Source organism: Gambusia affinis, linkage group LG19 (assembly GCF_019740435.1).
Source record: "Gambusia affinis linkage group LG19, SWU_Gaff_1.0, whole genome shotgun sequence".
Classification (NCBI taxonomy): Eukaryota; Metazoa; Chordata; class Actinopteri; order Cyprinodontiformes; family Poeciliidae; genus Gambusia; species Gambusia affinis.
Genome location: NC_057886.1, coordinates 19991029 through 20006497, shown reverse-complemented (window position 1 = coordinate 20006497; position 15469 = coordinate 19991029). Strand labels below are relative to the sequence as shown.

The 15469-nt window shown below is 37.4% G+C and overlaps 1 protein-coding gene across 1 annotated transcript; it reads left to right on the top strand.

Moving 5' to 3' along the window:
* The first annotated feature begins 169 nt into the window (after positions 1-169).
* On the top strand, positions 170-15320 carry lmx1al (LIM homeobox transcription factor 1, alpha-like). Its single transcript, XM_044099641.1, has 9 exons — positions 170-399; positions 1980-2068; positions 2569-2758; positions 12278-12510; positions 12806-12969; positions 13090-13167; positions 13259-13379; positions 13448-13603; positions 13745-15320. Exons 1-9 carry the CDS (start codon positions 356-358, stop codon positions 13900-13902), a joined length of 1233 nt encoding a protein of 410 aa, XP_043955576.1. The 5' UTR covers positions 170-355; the 3' UTR covers positions 13903-15320.
* Positions 15321-15469: the final 149 nt, after the last annotated feature.

Sequence of the window (15469 nt, the reverse complement as noted above, 5' to 3'; positions counted from 1 at the left end):
AGTTATTGCTTAACTGTGCCCTTATAAGTATTGATCTAACCCTAAACACATATTCAAAAGATCCTCCCCAACCAAGTTATCAATAGGCTCGTATTATTGCTCATCTTCTCTCATCATCTTCCGCACCTTCTCCCTCCCACCGTCTCTGTCCATCTCCTCCCTCCGCTCCTTTTTACTCCACAACCCAGAGCGACGCGGCTGTCGGAGAAATCAGGAGACACAATAGACCGTATTTGCGGGGCATCATGATGTTGGAATTTTTTTCCGTAAGCAAACAGTGAAGTAGCTCATGTGGACGATCCATATAGCCGCTTCTGTTCAGTCACACGCGAGCTGGAAGTTTCGCTGGATTTAAATGTTGCCAACCGAGATTTCAGGAGGAGTGTGTTTCACCTCAAGGTAAGACTCCGAGATCCAGGAACAGGTTGTCGGAGAAAGCAGCATGGTGAGATGCAAAAGTTGTACTTGAGTCAATCTTTCTTTTTCTAAAGAAAAGCGCTCTGGGTGGGATGTTTTTTTTTTCACTGTAAATGCGCAGGATAAAAAGATAATTTCACAGATTTTTTTTCTTTCTTCTTTTGTAGAGTGAGAATGGATAAAGTGCGGAAATTTATACTATTTTTCTTCTATCAGCTATTTCTCACATATTCCTCATCCTGGATTTTTATGTTTATGTTATGCGGTCAATCTACTGACCTACTTTTTTATGATAGAGGGGGAAAAATCAAATGAATCTGTTGGATAGCTCAAATAAAAGTATTATTATTATTATTATTATTATTATTATTATTATTATTATTATTATTATTATTATTATTATTATTATTATTATTATTATTACTCAAATAATGCTTGACGGTAATGTTATGTGACAGTTTCATTTAAATTGCTAAATTGACAGAATGAAACCTACGTTTTATTGACTGGTTGGAAATAATTTTAAAAAACAGTATTTCAAGCTTTCACAACCTATTGAATGGCAATCAATTCATCATTTTATTGAAGCCACACAACAACAATCCCCAATCAGAATAAATACATTTGCATAATTTCTTTGTATAGTCTGATTATTTTGTGAAAGAACGGCCCAAATATTTCTTTCCTTTGTTTTAAAAGTAAATGTCTTATGATAACCGTTATTGGAGTTTGAATTATCATAAGACGGAATTACAGACAAGACCTAATATTTCAGTTAACCTTGTTTTTAGCATTTGAAAAAAAATGCTAAACTATTTTAAGTCCTTTATGATGTTCTGAATACGCTTTCTGAACAAATTAGATTGAAAAAAAAATCAAAGTTGCATTTTTTTATACACACATAGAGACTCGAGTTTGCTTAGAATGGGTTGTTGTTTTTTTACCAAAATATGTCTGGTTCAATACGATTTTAAAAACAATAAATTTAAGATTTTTGTTGCCATTAAAAGCCTACATGACGTTTAAACTGAATTTACGTTCAATGCTTAAAGCAATACGCATGTTTTTAGTAACATTTAAAATAGAAATGAAGGTGAATGAGAAATAAAAATAATGTTTTTTGCATGTTCTTTTTTTTATCTTTTCGGTTTTTTTCAATAAAACCTAAACACTGTAGCCTTCAAAATAAAATTAACATTTTAAAAGTGGCTTATATAATGTAGGCGTGTCAGGGCTGAATGGGGAACTACTGAGATGTTTGAATCGAAAGCTAACATTTGATGTTCAAGTTTGATTCGTTGACTTTTGAATATATATATTCATATTTTGTTATTTTTGTCATTACGTTTTTCTGCATTTAAAGACTTTAACCTATCCAGTGTAATAGTTTTTTGAAAATTCTATTTAATATTTATTATCTATACATCAGTGCCACATGAAAGAAAAAAAACATGGACGGATGCTTAATTTTCCATCTTTGGCTCACGTGTTCTCGTGGTTTCCCTCGGTGTCTGAATGTCCTGCGATGATTTCTTCGATATTGTGTAATTTTGTATCTTTAGCGATCACACTGAGGGAAGGAGAGAAGGAATGAAAACTGAAGAGAACCAGCAGTCCTGTTTGCAACAGCCTCCGTCCTCTACGCCTTTTGGTGAGTTATGTGTTGAAATACTCAGATGAACGGGGTTTTATGAGCAGCTTTTTAAAATAAAAATATCTACAAAGAAATATTTTCGAAAGCTTGACACATGAAAATTTCTAAAAAAGTGAGCTAAATTCACCCCAAGGGAAAATAAATATAAGAACATTAATTTAATTTGAAATTATATGCTGTAAGAAAACAGTTTAGATTTTTCAAAAAGTCGCAAGCGAAGTGTCAAAGGGAACTATGATGTTATTTATGTCACGCAATACCACATCATTTTAATGAAGCGAGAAGTTAAAATTTGAATCATTTTAAATACGATTTGTGCCAAAAGGCTGTGTAACCTTTTTGCTTTTGGAACATCAAAAGGGATATTCCAATTTTTTCTTATCGGGAGAAAGAACAGTTGTCTTGCGCCAGCTGATAGGCTTAAGACTTTTTATTTATATATCAGAACTAGTTCAGGCCTTTTCGCTGTAACTGTGGCAGTGATCTGCTCCCATCAGGTCCAGATTTCAGAGGAGGAGGAGAAGTGTGCGCAGGCTGCGAGTCTCCCATCGCCGACCGCTTCCTGTTGCGCGTGAACGAGCGGTCCTGGCACGAGACCTGCGTCAAGTGCGCCGTCTGTCTGAGCGCACTCACCGGGACCTGTTACTGCAGGGACCGTCTGCTGTACTGCAAGCATGACTATGAAAAGTAAGACGCATTTATCAACAAATTAAGATGAGAAAAATCAATTTCCTAACTAAGCGTTCTTTTTTAATTACTGTTTTCTTTATTCTTTGGAAACGGTCCCCATGCAAATGTACACTCAGTGTTTTTATTTTTATTTTTTTATTTTTTTATTGACTTCAGGTGTGTTTTGATTTGCATATCACCTCCGTTTTCTCGTGTAATCTCTGAAGTTGAGGGTCAAAACCCGGTGCAAATGAGACAATGTGCTCAGGTTAGCATTAAGGTAGGATTTGAGGTTAAGTCGAAGGGAGGGTTCATGGAGGCTGTGCATAATAAATGGAAGTCGGTGCAAAGGGAGCAGAGATAGTTGCACTGGCTGTGTATAGGGAGATGAAAAAACAACATAAAAATGTCACATTAACCTGTGCTGTAGGTTTGGTTAATTGCTGCCTCGGTTTTGTTTTGTCAGAAAAATGCTTCCAGTATGTTTTTCAACCAATAAGAAAATATACTTTTTTGTTTACTGCTTTCAAAGCAAAACAAAAGGTCTGAACTTCTGCACTCTCACCATCTTTAGAAAATCCTGTAATTAAGCTGTCCCATACGTCCCAGAAGTCAATTATTCTAAACAAGTGCACCAAAGCTACAGGTCAAAACTAAACATGCAATACTGGAATCATTCAAGCTGTTGGGAAATTTTATATTTTATTTAAATTAAACTAAAACTGACACTATCAGAGTGAATGTGGGGCATTTAGATACATATAATAATTAGATGCATTCAAACCTTTACCCAGTTTAAAGATCATAGCCTTTTGTGAAGAAAAAAATAGATTTTTTTATTCTATCAATGCTTCTATCAGTATCAGTGCTTTTCACAATTATTAATTTATTTGCAACAGCAGATTAATTTCGTCTAAACCTTGTGGGCAACAATTTGCCTATTCAATTCAAATTTCTGTTAGATGTATAAAATAAATATTTCCTAAATATACACAACCTTACTCGCATCAACAACCTTTTTGAAACAAGTACAATGTTATACCAAAGTATAAAATAGTTTTTAAAAAAACAGCAGCTGATGAAATGCACAGTATATAGTTGTTTGATGATTCAGCTTTAGCAATACTTTCATGGTCATTTGCTTAAGTTTTTTTTTTTTTTTTGCTCCATGCTAGTCAGTGTGTGTCTGCAGAGGAAGCTCCTGCTTGGACAGCTTAAATAGAAGCCTGGAGCTTGTTATCATTGTTTTGAAATGTGTTAGACGGCATCCAGCAGCATAGACTCTCCCACTGTACCTGGCATCTGGAGGAGAGAGGGTGAGAAAGAAGAAGATCAAAGCCCCATTGTGTGACGTTCATCTGTAAAAATGAGTGGGAAAGTACAGACAAAACTACATATGAGTCATGATTATCAGTGATGGAATGAAAAAGGCAATTTGATTTCCTTGTGTAATGAATATAATTGCAGATTCATATCAACAGTAAGCGCTTAATTCATCACAGCGTTGTTTTAGTTGTGTATGCATATGCTGTGTTGCCTTGTTGTGTGAGGTGGTGCCAGACTTGGCACACAGTAATGTCTGTGACCTTCAGCAGATCAGCAACAATGTCTCCTTGTTTTCCCTGCAGACTGTCCATCAGCGCCTTACACTACACACTCCCCCATCTAAAGCAGGTGTGTGTATTGCAACAGGGAAGGTTGTCCAGGAATTTGGATCATGCATAAGAACTTTAGAGGAATTCACACACAGGATTTTTTATTTTTCCCCCCTTTCGGCTTTTTACGTGAGACTCAGTTTCAGTAGTGCTCCATCTGCTTCAGGAAAGATCATTTGCTCGATGTTGATACATTCTTATAAGTTATATTTTCATGTTTGGAATTACATAAATAATATTCTGATTATTTATCCTAATTTAACATTCTTATAAAGTCAGCATCTTACAAACTTTACAAGATTTTTATGCTCATATCTGGCTTGATTACGTCATTGAGCACAAACACATGCAAAAGCTCCAGTTCCTTCCCAGTATACTGTCTCCCATGAAGGACATCCTCACGTACTCTTTTCCTCATAATCCGTGAGGAAAACATTGTTTATTTTCTTTAGAGCTCAACTTGCATGTGGAGGGAAGAAAGTAGCAGACCAGATTCAGAATTACTAGGCTGGGATGAAAAAGTAAGCATGTCAGGAAACAACAATTCGCATTAGAAAAGCAATCTTACATTGAAATATGAGCCCAACTCCCGCACAATGCATCTCAGCGTAACTGCCTGAAGGCGAAACCTAATTCAGCATTTGCATATTTAATATTTTTGAAGGACTCCCTCTCTAATTATTCTAAGATAGTTGATTTAAAGCTCCAAATGTGAATGTAAGGCTTCAGCACAACAGTGAAAATATTTAGATGAAATTAATAATCAGGTTTAACAGCACTGAAGTATGAATATAGTTTCTATTCCATATTGTATTCAAGGTTTTGTTTATTTTCAAAGGAAAATAAATATGAACATTTTCTTATTTATTTTAGCTGTAGACAGGAAAAACGATCCTTTCAGATTGATTGCATTGTTAATATTTGGTTTGGAAAACTATAGTAAATAATATCGATAGATCAAATTAAGGCAGGATGATTGGAAACAACGTACTTTAACCTTAAGATGTAGCGATTTTGTCACAATAAGACTGCTGTCTGGCAATGCAGAACCAGAAAACTCTTCTATAAAACCATAAAAGCAGCTTCAACCAAGTGAGAGACTGGTGCAGACACTAACTGATCCCATGCAGTGTGGGTTGGGAGGCACGGAGAAGCTTAAATGTTTAATATTGTCTGCTATTGAAAATATATGTAATTATATACTGCACATAACTATACTATGAACAATCTAAAGAGAGTTTAGATTTTTTTTTTTTTTGTGAACTCTTGAGTCTGAATGCAGGGATAGCAAATATATTTCATCTTCTATTCTACACCTCCATCCTATCAGCCATCCCTCTCCCTGTCTCTTGATCCATTACCTCATTCATCACTGTCTCCTTTGTAATAATATTTCTGTATACCAAACCTCATTTCCTTCTTGTTGAGATTGATAGCAGTGATGACACCAAACAGTTTATCTCCCCATTTATCCCTTGTTTTCTCTTAATCGCCCCACCACCCGCACCACACTCGCCGCCTTGTGTCTCAGGGGGCGAAAGGGAAGAAATTGTGGTGAGACTGATTGGGTTTTGTGCTAATTATTGAAATCTCCGGTTGTCCGGATGACAGATCTGACTGTGTGTTGCTGTGAAATACTAACACAAAATTATGTAATATGTCAAACAGATCACAAAGGTTTATTTCTGTCAGCCTCCACAGTAATTATTAAACAAAAACCAGATGCTTTTAAATGATTTTAAAATGTGTTTAGACAAAAACACTTTTATTTGTTATTTCCAGCAGCTCATAACCATAATTCATTTTAAAAAACTCAAGTAGTTTAAATGTTTGCATTAAAAAACAAATATGTTTAAATACATGAATCATCCAATTATCCGAAACTAAATCTCTTATTTATCAATGTACTAAAAGATAGTGAGACAAATAGAACTGATTTTATAGAACTGAGCATCAACAATAAAGAAGGTAATGCTGTTTTTACTGATTGTGATTCAATGGGTAAATAATGCTTTTGACATGTCAGAACTGCAATGTTTACAGATGTGGATACATTTATTATTATCGCTAATAAAGATGGTTAAAATGCCTGAAAAAAGTTGGGATGGGTCTTTAAAAGCAAATATATTGCAACAAAAAAACCCTGAGCCTCAATATTTGGTAACTTCAGCAATTAGTATCTTTCTCTTTCCTTGGGCTATAAATATAGCACGGTATATGTAGACGTCCAATTCTATCAGCCAATGGCCACACAGGGAGACAAGGATGCACATTTATCTTTCCATGCACTGTGATGCACTAGGAAGTAAAACCACTTTTGGGAAAACAATACAGACATCTTGAGGGTCACCACGACTCCATAACAAGTTTTAGACATTAGCTGCATGACAAGAACTTTTTGAAAGGCGTGTCAGGAAAGGACCCTTCTATCTCATCAACATAAACTATAAGCATGTATTGGAACTGTGAGCTTTGGTTAGGTAAAACCCCAATTGAGCTTTTCAGCATCAATCATTGCAGGTGGGTTTGGTCTGACACAAATGGTAAATTTCTATATATGGTGAAGCGTCTATGATACTGTGGGCCTGTTTCTTCAGAGACACTGAAAACCTTGTTAGTCTTGCATGGATTTTTTCTGCCATTACACCAAAAATGGGTAATTTGGCCAACACATATCCCCTCATAAACATGAAAAGGTTAAAAAAATAAACCTTCTTTCATCGTCACCTAAGTCCCTAGATGTAAATCCAAAAGAAAACATGTAGATTAAGTAAAATAGAAGAAATCATAAGAGAAGAACCATGGTTTTATTTAATCTAGGAACTGTGTGTAATGAAGAATGGTTAAAGATCCCTTTCTATAAATTTTGCAAACTTGTGAAATGTAGGGTAAGACAAAGTTCTGTCCCGTCGGCAAAGAGGAGTAATTCAAAGTTTCAACAGCGAGGGTAGTCATACTTGTACCATTTAAAATTTTGCTGAAGGCAAATATTTCTCCCTAATCAAATAAATGTGCTAAAATTAAAAGGTGGTGTTTTCTAAACTTTATTGTAAGAGAAACAGCAAAAGATTTAAAAAAATTCTAAAAAAAGTGTCTTTGAGCAAACCATTGCATATATTTTTTCAAAACGTCTGTTCACATATATATAAACTCATGTCAACGGATCAAAATATTACATTCATAGTTTTCAAGCACCACAGATTTTTTCTCTGGTGCTTTTCTGTTTTTTCTTGAACAAAATTAGCAATTCAACAGATGATGGTTGGATATTTGCCAAAAGAAAACAAAATGGGGATGAGTGAGTTTGATGCCTTTTTGTTTTGTTTTGATGATGTTATTGATAACTGTGAACTGTTATACACTAATAACAGTTCCAGTAAAATAAGTAAAAAAACATATAGCAAAACTTCAGGTGATCAAGAACAGGTTCAAAATGGGACAAACAGAGAAAAGAGGAAATATCTGAGAGTTTTAGAGAGAAAGGGCATACTGATGGGCTGATTTTTATCTGGCATATTGTGTATTCATGTGTGTGTGTGTGCGCGTGTGTGTGTTTGTGTGTCTGTGGGAGGGGTCGTGAGTTTGGTATTGCCACTGTTTTTGCATAATGTGAGATGAGACCCCATCATCTTTCCTCCCCCACAACAATTTTATAACAGGCAGCTAATAAATGTTTCATGGCAGAACAAGCTGCTCGCTTCAGCTTTATTAAATCTGAGATAATAAAAGCAGAGAGGGAGAAGGAAAAAAGAGTGAGAATAGGGGGTTGCATCAGAGAGAGGGAGAGATAGAGAGATTGGCATAGACTTTTCTCTAACCAGTCTGCTGTATCTTCTGTTTCTGAGGTAACGGACCCCACTGTCCCCCACCAGCCCCTCCCTGCTGCTTCCCGCTCCGCCAGAGTCAGACAGGAAATGAGAAACGGGCAGACAGGATATTGCGTTCTGGTGGCCTGGGGATTAACTGTTTTATCTAAACTAACACACACCCTATCACTCACGCTCACAAACACACATCTACATCCTGACACATAGCATTCATTCTTGATCAAAGACACACAGACCTACATAGAAACACGTTTCATGCAAACCATGCATGTCATAGAGGCTTTTGGTGACTTTCTTAATATTTTGAAAATCAATTCTGCTCTCTAATACACTTGCAGTTTTACTATTGTGAACCATTTTTAATGAGACTACATAACTATATGTGAGGTTTTGGTTTTGGAAAGCAGTCATTAACAAACTACTGATATTAAAGGTTGACGTGTTAAGCAAATGGCGGCATCTGTCACTGTTTTATTGTTGTATGTTTGCACTCATTCGCCTTATCTGTGTTTACACCACAGTTATCTCTGTGTTTAGGTTTATGCTTGAGTGCATGAGGTGGTATCTATCTATCTATCTATCTATCTATCTATCTATCTATCTATCTATCTATCTATCTATCTATCTATCTATCTATCTATCTATCTATCTATCTATCTATCTATCTATCTATCTATCTATCTATCTATCTATCTATCTATCTATCTATCTATCTATCTATCTATCTATCTATCTATCTATCTATCTATCTATCTATCTATCTATCTATCTATCTATCTATCTATCTATCTATCTATCTATCTATCTATCTATGGATAGACACATAGCTATATATATACATATTTATATATATATGTGTGTGTGTGTGTGTGTGTGTGTGTGTGTAGGTGTGTGTGCGTGTGCGTGCGTGCGTGTATGTGCAGGTGTGTGGGCGTGGGTGGGTGTGTGTGTGTGTGTGCATAGAGGGAGAGATAGCAGATATATCCACATATTTATTGACATAGAGATATATAGATATATCGCTATATCCATACGCACGCGCACACACACACACACACACACGCACCCACGCACAAAACCGTATGTGTGAGAGTGGTGGCTGGGTAGCAAGTATCGTGGGGAATGCTGGGAGATTTTAATAACACAGAAGCAGCGCAGGGAGATTTAATAAAAGGAGATGATGTGATTACTGAACCCTGGCTCTGAGCCATTTTGCTCCACAGAGCAATATCCGCCAAAAGTGTGCACGCATATGTGTACACACACACACATACACGCATGCGCACATACACGCACACACACCTAAGGAATAAAAGCAAAATGCAACTTAAAAGTAAGATTGATGCATATGATTTGTTCTTTTTTCCTGTATCTCCTCAATCCTTTTGTAATACCTTAATTTTCAGGGAGCGCCAGTTATGTGTCACATGTTGCTGTCAATAAGTTTGCAGGAATCAAAATGTAGCACATCAGGACCTAAGTGTATCATATTCTGAGAGTAAATAACAGTCCAGGTGTTTGAAATGAATGACAAGCTCGCTTTTCAAGGCATTTAAGTACCAATGCACACAAACCAAGAATAATTTAAATACAGTGTAACCAAACCAATACCTGTATAAATATTAATCATGACAACACAGGGATGAACTAAACTGTAACAGCTCTGAGACACATACATATTTATGAAATGAGTGTATTTCAGTCCAGACAGTGTTAAACTTGTCGGAGCTCACAGGCTAAACAATGCCACATGACACAGCTTAAGGGAGATGGCAAAGATTCTGGTTGTGTGCCTTGGATCTAGAGAAATACAAAGAGGAAACACGTGATGATATCAGAACTCTACGAATGCAGCACGTCTCTATCTTTCTGAATTTGATCTTTTAATCTTTGAGCTCTAACCTTCTAACCCTCCATCGTCTCAAAAATCCACTGCATCGCACACGAAATTCCCTTTTTTGAATCTTGAACAAAACAAGTCTTGCCTGACGTAAACTTGTACTTCTTTCTGTACGCATTGACCTGCAGTAATTTACAAGCTGACATTGTGTTTTCCCACAAAATATAGCTTACAGTTGAATAGGCATTATTAATCATTACTTCAGATTCTCAAACAGATGAATTATAGATGCTCAGAAAATTGTAACATGTTTGCATAAATATGGTGAAACTAAATTTAGGCTGCCTCAAGTGCATGGCTCTTGTGTTTATTGTGATTTTGGTAAGCTGCCCCCCAAACATGACCATGTGCGAATGATACTTCTATTAGAGGGATTAGACTGATCTACTTACAGACCCCCCTCTGTGGCAGTTACCCCAAGTTGCCTTCATGTGCCATGTTGAGTAAATTCCTATCGTGCTGTGTACACATTGATTAGGGAGTGTGGGAGTTAACCACACACATCATCCGTCTTATGTCAAGCAGCCCTGACAATTCTGTTCTGTTGAGCATTGTCCACAGTGAAAGAAACTATTTAAGATACTGAAGTGCCTATTCATATGTAGAATGAGCCTGCGCAAAAACCACGCTGATGGGTTATTCTTTGTAGAATATGCTTGTGATACCACTGACTACCACAGCATGTTTGCCAATTTACAGATGAATTGTCTGTCTGAAGTGCATTGCATCGTTTTAATTAGAAAGTAGGTTTAAAAATAGCAAAACATAAGACACACAATTAGGCTATTGGGTTGACAACAGGTAGCCTACTTTTGTTTTTGGTATCAAGTTTGAGACACTGTCATTTGGGGAATTTGAGGAGAGCGTTTGGCAGATGGATTGAGAAAGATTAGCTGCAGCAGCTGCGTTTGGGACAGAATCACAGATTAGATGCTCTAATGTGCAGACCTGGCTCTGTCTGCACTCCAGATTTGGGCAACAACACCTTACTCTCACTCATTCTGGGAAGGTCATTACTCAGCCTTCATCTCCTCCTCACTTCATTCCCTCCCTTTTCATTCTTTCTCCTTTCCTAACAAGATCTGTGTTTTGTTGTGATGCTATTTCGGTATCCACGAGTCTTGACTGATTCTAGAGCTCTTCTACTCTTGAGTTCCTCATTCTTCAAAAATGATACTGATGTTCTTGTGGATTAAAACTATAACCTTGCTGGAGTTATTTTAAACCAACAGCACAATAATAGATGTTGCATTTAAGTAAATAAGTAAGGCAGTTGTTGCATGACCTAATGTTGGTTTGCATGCATGTGTATGTGTGGGCTAGTACCTGTGTTTGTGTGTGTGTTTTGTGTGCATAAGTGAGAGGAGAGAGATTAACCCCATGCTATCACCAATCCCTGGTTATGAGTTTACAGCGTCTGTCTGGCCATCTCACTGTTTAAACAACAATCTAATTAATCCTGTCTTTATTAGTTTCAGTGAACTGGGGAGGCAGGCTTGGAGGGCATGAGGGAAAACTGGGAATGCTGGCAGAAAAGGCTGAGGGAGGGGGAGGAAACCAAGTGCAAGAACAGGGATTTAGGAGGAATTTGAAGTCAGAGACTTGGGCCCTGTGAATGTAAATAGGCACTGGAAGTAATTGTGAAGCATGAGAGCAATTGAAAGGTTATAACATCACAGAGGGGGAGAAATGGAGGAACAAAAAAAAAAGGAAAATAAATGAATCCAACAAAGAGTATTTTAGGCCTAATTTGCAGAGCAGCCAATGTATTTTTAAGATTGTGGTTTGTATAAGGTTACCTGAAATGTAACAAGTTCTCAACATATAAGGCTTGTGCTTGAAAATGCAGTAGATTATCAACTAACTACTGCCACCTGCTGTCATTAGGGAGAAACCAAAGCGCAAGACTGTTGGGAGCAATTGTTACTCATCTTAACAGATGTTCACCTTGTTGCTCAGTGAATTGAGTAATGCCTGCACAGTCTTTAATTAAGAGGCTTCACTCTTCTACATGTTAATTGCAGTCAAGGGTAAAATGTATTAGATATCCTTGTTTGTATCTTCAAATTTAATTGCCTTAACTGCCTTTCTGCTTTCAGACATAAACCAATCTGAACACATAAGGGCATGTTTCTCTGCTTCTTTCTACTTTCAGGCTCTTTATAAGGAAGTGCAGCGCTTGCCTGCAGGTCATTGGACGCTCTGAGCTGATAATGCGTGTGCTGGGCCAGGTATACCACCTGGGCTGCTTCAGCTGCTGCGAGTGTGAACGCCGACTGCAGAGAGGTGATGAGTTTGTGTTGAAAGAAGGCCAGCTGCTCTGCCGCATGGACTATGAAAAGGAGAGGGAAATGCTTGCTGCTATTAGCCCTGCTCCAACTGAATCAGGTGCAGTGTTTGATGGAATACTGTTTAACTTGTGCCACATCGAATGGAAGTCACAAAGAACGTATTTCTTCGGAAAATTCTGATAACTCTTCTTCGTAAACATGTAGCATAATCACATTTTACCAAATAACCAGGTAATATGATGGGGGAAATAAGATTTCAAGTTTGTGTCGGGTCACTAATACAAGTAATTGTACAGAGATTATCCAAATAGTGATACACCACAAAACTGCCTTGCAGAGCACATTGCACAGGGGTTTAAGTTTGAGCTTCGTCAACACTTTGTCTTATTCAGTGAAAAGTGAGGATGAAGATGGTGGGGGAGGATCTGGCAGTGGGAAAGGTGGTGATGAAGGCAAGGAGCACAAGCGTTCAAAACGACCACGCACCATCTTGACCACACAGCAGCGGCGAGCTTTCAAGGCCTCTTTTGAAGTATCGGCCAAGCCATGCCGAAAGGTGGGTGAATCAGCCTCTTATCAGTGAAAAAACATGCCAGACAGACCTCGACTTTCCCTTCAGAGTTCATTGTTTTTTCCTCAGTTGTCTGTTAAACCAATGAAAAACTCTAACCTGTAGGTGAGGGAAACACTGGCTGCAGAGACTGGCCTGACAGTGAGAGTTGTACAGGTGTGGTTTCAAAACCAGAGAGCTAAGGTCAGACTATCTCTTTCTTGAAGATATGTTCAATCACTTTATATGTTAACACCCTTATTCAGTTCTTACGGTATCCTATTTTGCGCCCTAGATGAAAAAGATAGCTCGCAGACAGCAGCAACAGCAGCAGCAGCAGCAGGAACAAGAACAACTGGGAGGGACCAGGAGAGGCCCTAGCAGAGGGGGCCGTCAAAGCAATGATGACAGTGAGGGTAAGAGAAAGATTTAGAAGAAGGCAGACAAAAAATGAAGTATTTAAAATGAACCTCTACCTTTCCAGATGGATCTAGTACTCATGGAATGGATAGCATGCTAGGATATCCGTCTTTGCCACGTCAGCAGCTACTTTCTCTGGACCCCAACATTTACAGTGGAGAGCCATTTCGACATGGTCTGACACCTCCTCAACTAAACAGTGAGCAGATCCACTCCTATGGTAAGACGCACTGATAAAGCCTCAAGTTTGATTTCCATTTTCATTCTTTAAAGTCATTTCTGACAGCCTTCTTTTTTAGTATAACTGAAAAAAGACCAATGTTGACCACATATGCTTGGATTCTCTTTCTTTTTGCTGCAGACTCAGAGACAGTCTTCCATGACTTGGACAGCGATGGAAGCCTCAGTCACCTTGGTGACTGTCTCTTGGCAACAGGAGAAGCCGGTCTCCTGGCAGGACGAGTAGGAAACCCCATCGACCGTCTGTACTCCATGCAGAACTCGTACTTCACCTCCTGACGCTTAAAAACTCTCATCTTTACCCCACCTGTTCCACCTTTCATCCCTGAGAAGCAACCTGCCTATGGGACTATTTTCAATTAAACTGGCAACAGCCAATCATACTCCTGAGCTTTTATTGCTGGAAAACATCTTCACAAGTCAGACGGTCATAACATCACTCTGCTGATTAGCATAATGTCCTCTCGTGCTTTCCTGAATAAGAATCATATGCTGGAACTACAGGCACTATAAAATTTCCATGATAATGGCCTTCTATTTTTTTCCATCATATTTATGCCATCCATACTCAGTGAGAATATTTCACTTCACTTTCAAACAGAAAAACAATAACCACACATCGATCATTACATATAAATAAGTTACAGAATTTTAATGAATCAAGTCAAGTTAAATGTATGTAGGAATTGTGGTAGTTTTAAACATTTGGGGTTCTAAATACTATTAGTACATTGGTGAACTTTCTTTATTCTGTCTGGATTCATTTTTATCGGTGTGTGGCTGGCTGCAACATATACGAGAGTATATGTATGGGACTACAGTTTTGCTCTCAGGTTAGTGTGTATGTTTGTGAGACCTGAGTGTAATCTCAGGAAATTGTGCTGGATAGAATGACACCTTTAAATCCCCTAATATTTCTAATTGTATGCTTTTTGACAAATGACAGCTAAAAAAGTGGACCAAAAATAAATTACTTTTGCATTTAGAAAATAGATGACCTTCCAGTGTCATTTGAAAAGCCTTAAGTGGAAACAGGGTTGTATAAGTGCTCATTACTTTACTTTAATTTTATTGTAGTAAATTACAACCAAAAGGATTACAGTGCCCAAATCTTAGGTCTTCAAGTCATCAATGATGAATTCCAATTGTAAATGTGAATACAACTGTGTCACACATGATTGTTGCAATGAGTTTCTGTAATAATTTCCTTTGTCAAAAATATCCTAATAGATTCTGTTGGGTAGACATTTTGTACCTTCTGTGATAATCAGCAAATGTTTAAACTATAGCATGATATTTGTGTGCCACAAAGTAGATCTATAGAAATAGTATCCAATTTTATTTTGGATAGCAAGTGCTGCTGAAAGGATCGGAGCAGACTCATCCTGTGGCATCCCGTAGCACAAAAAAGAATTAGGGTGATACCCATCTCATTTAAATGTCAGTGATCTGACGAAGCCTGGGGTACTCTTAAGAAATTGTTTGATTCTAATAATACATGGCGTTTTTACTGTGATATTAATGTGAATGTAACTTATTTGTGTGGTACTAGATGACATTTTATCTATTTTGTTCAGTGACAGCAAGGTGATGTGCTTTGAATTTAATGTTCATGTATCTTCAATCCAATCTGTGGTTTTACCTTTAAAGTAAAACTGCCTTATTTGTTCTTAATACAATAAATAATGAAAGACTTACCAATTGCTCATGTGGCATGAACTAATAATTCACCTAAAAATAAAGCAATCTATTTCTCCTACATGACTCACACAAAAACCTTTAATAATTGAACCAGAAAATGTCTGTTCTGCTTAATGGTCACAAGGTCCATAATTCAACTTCCTCC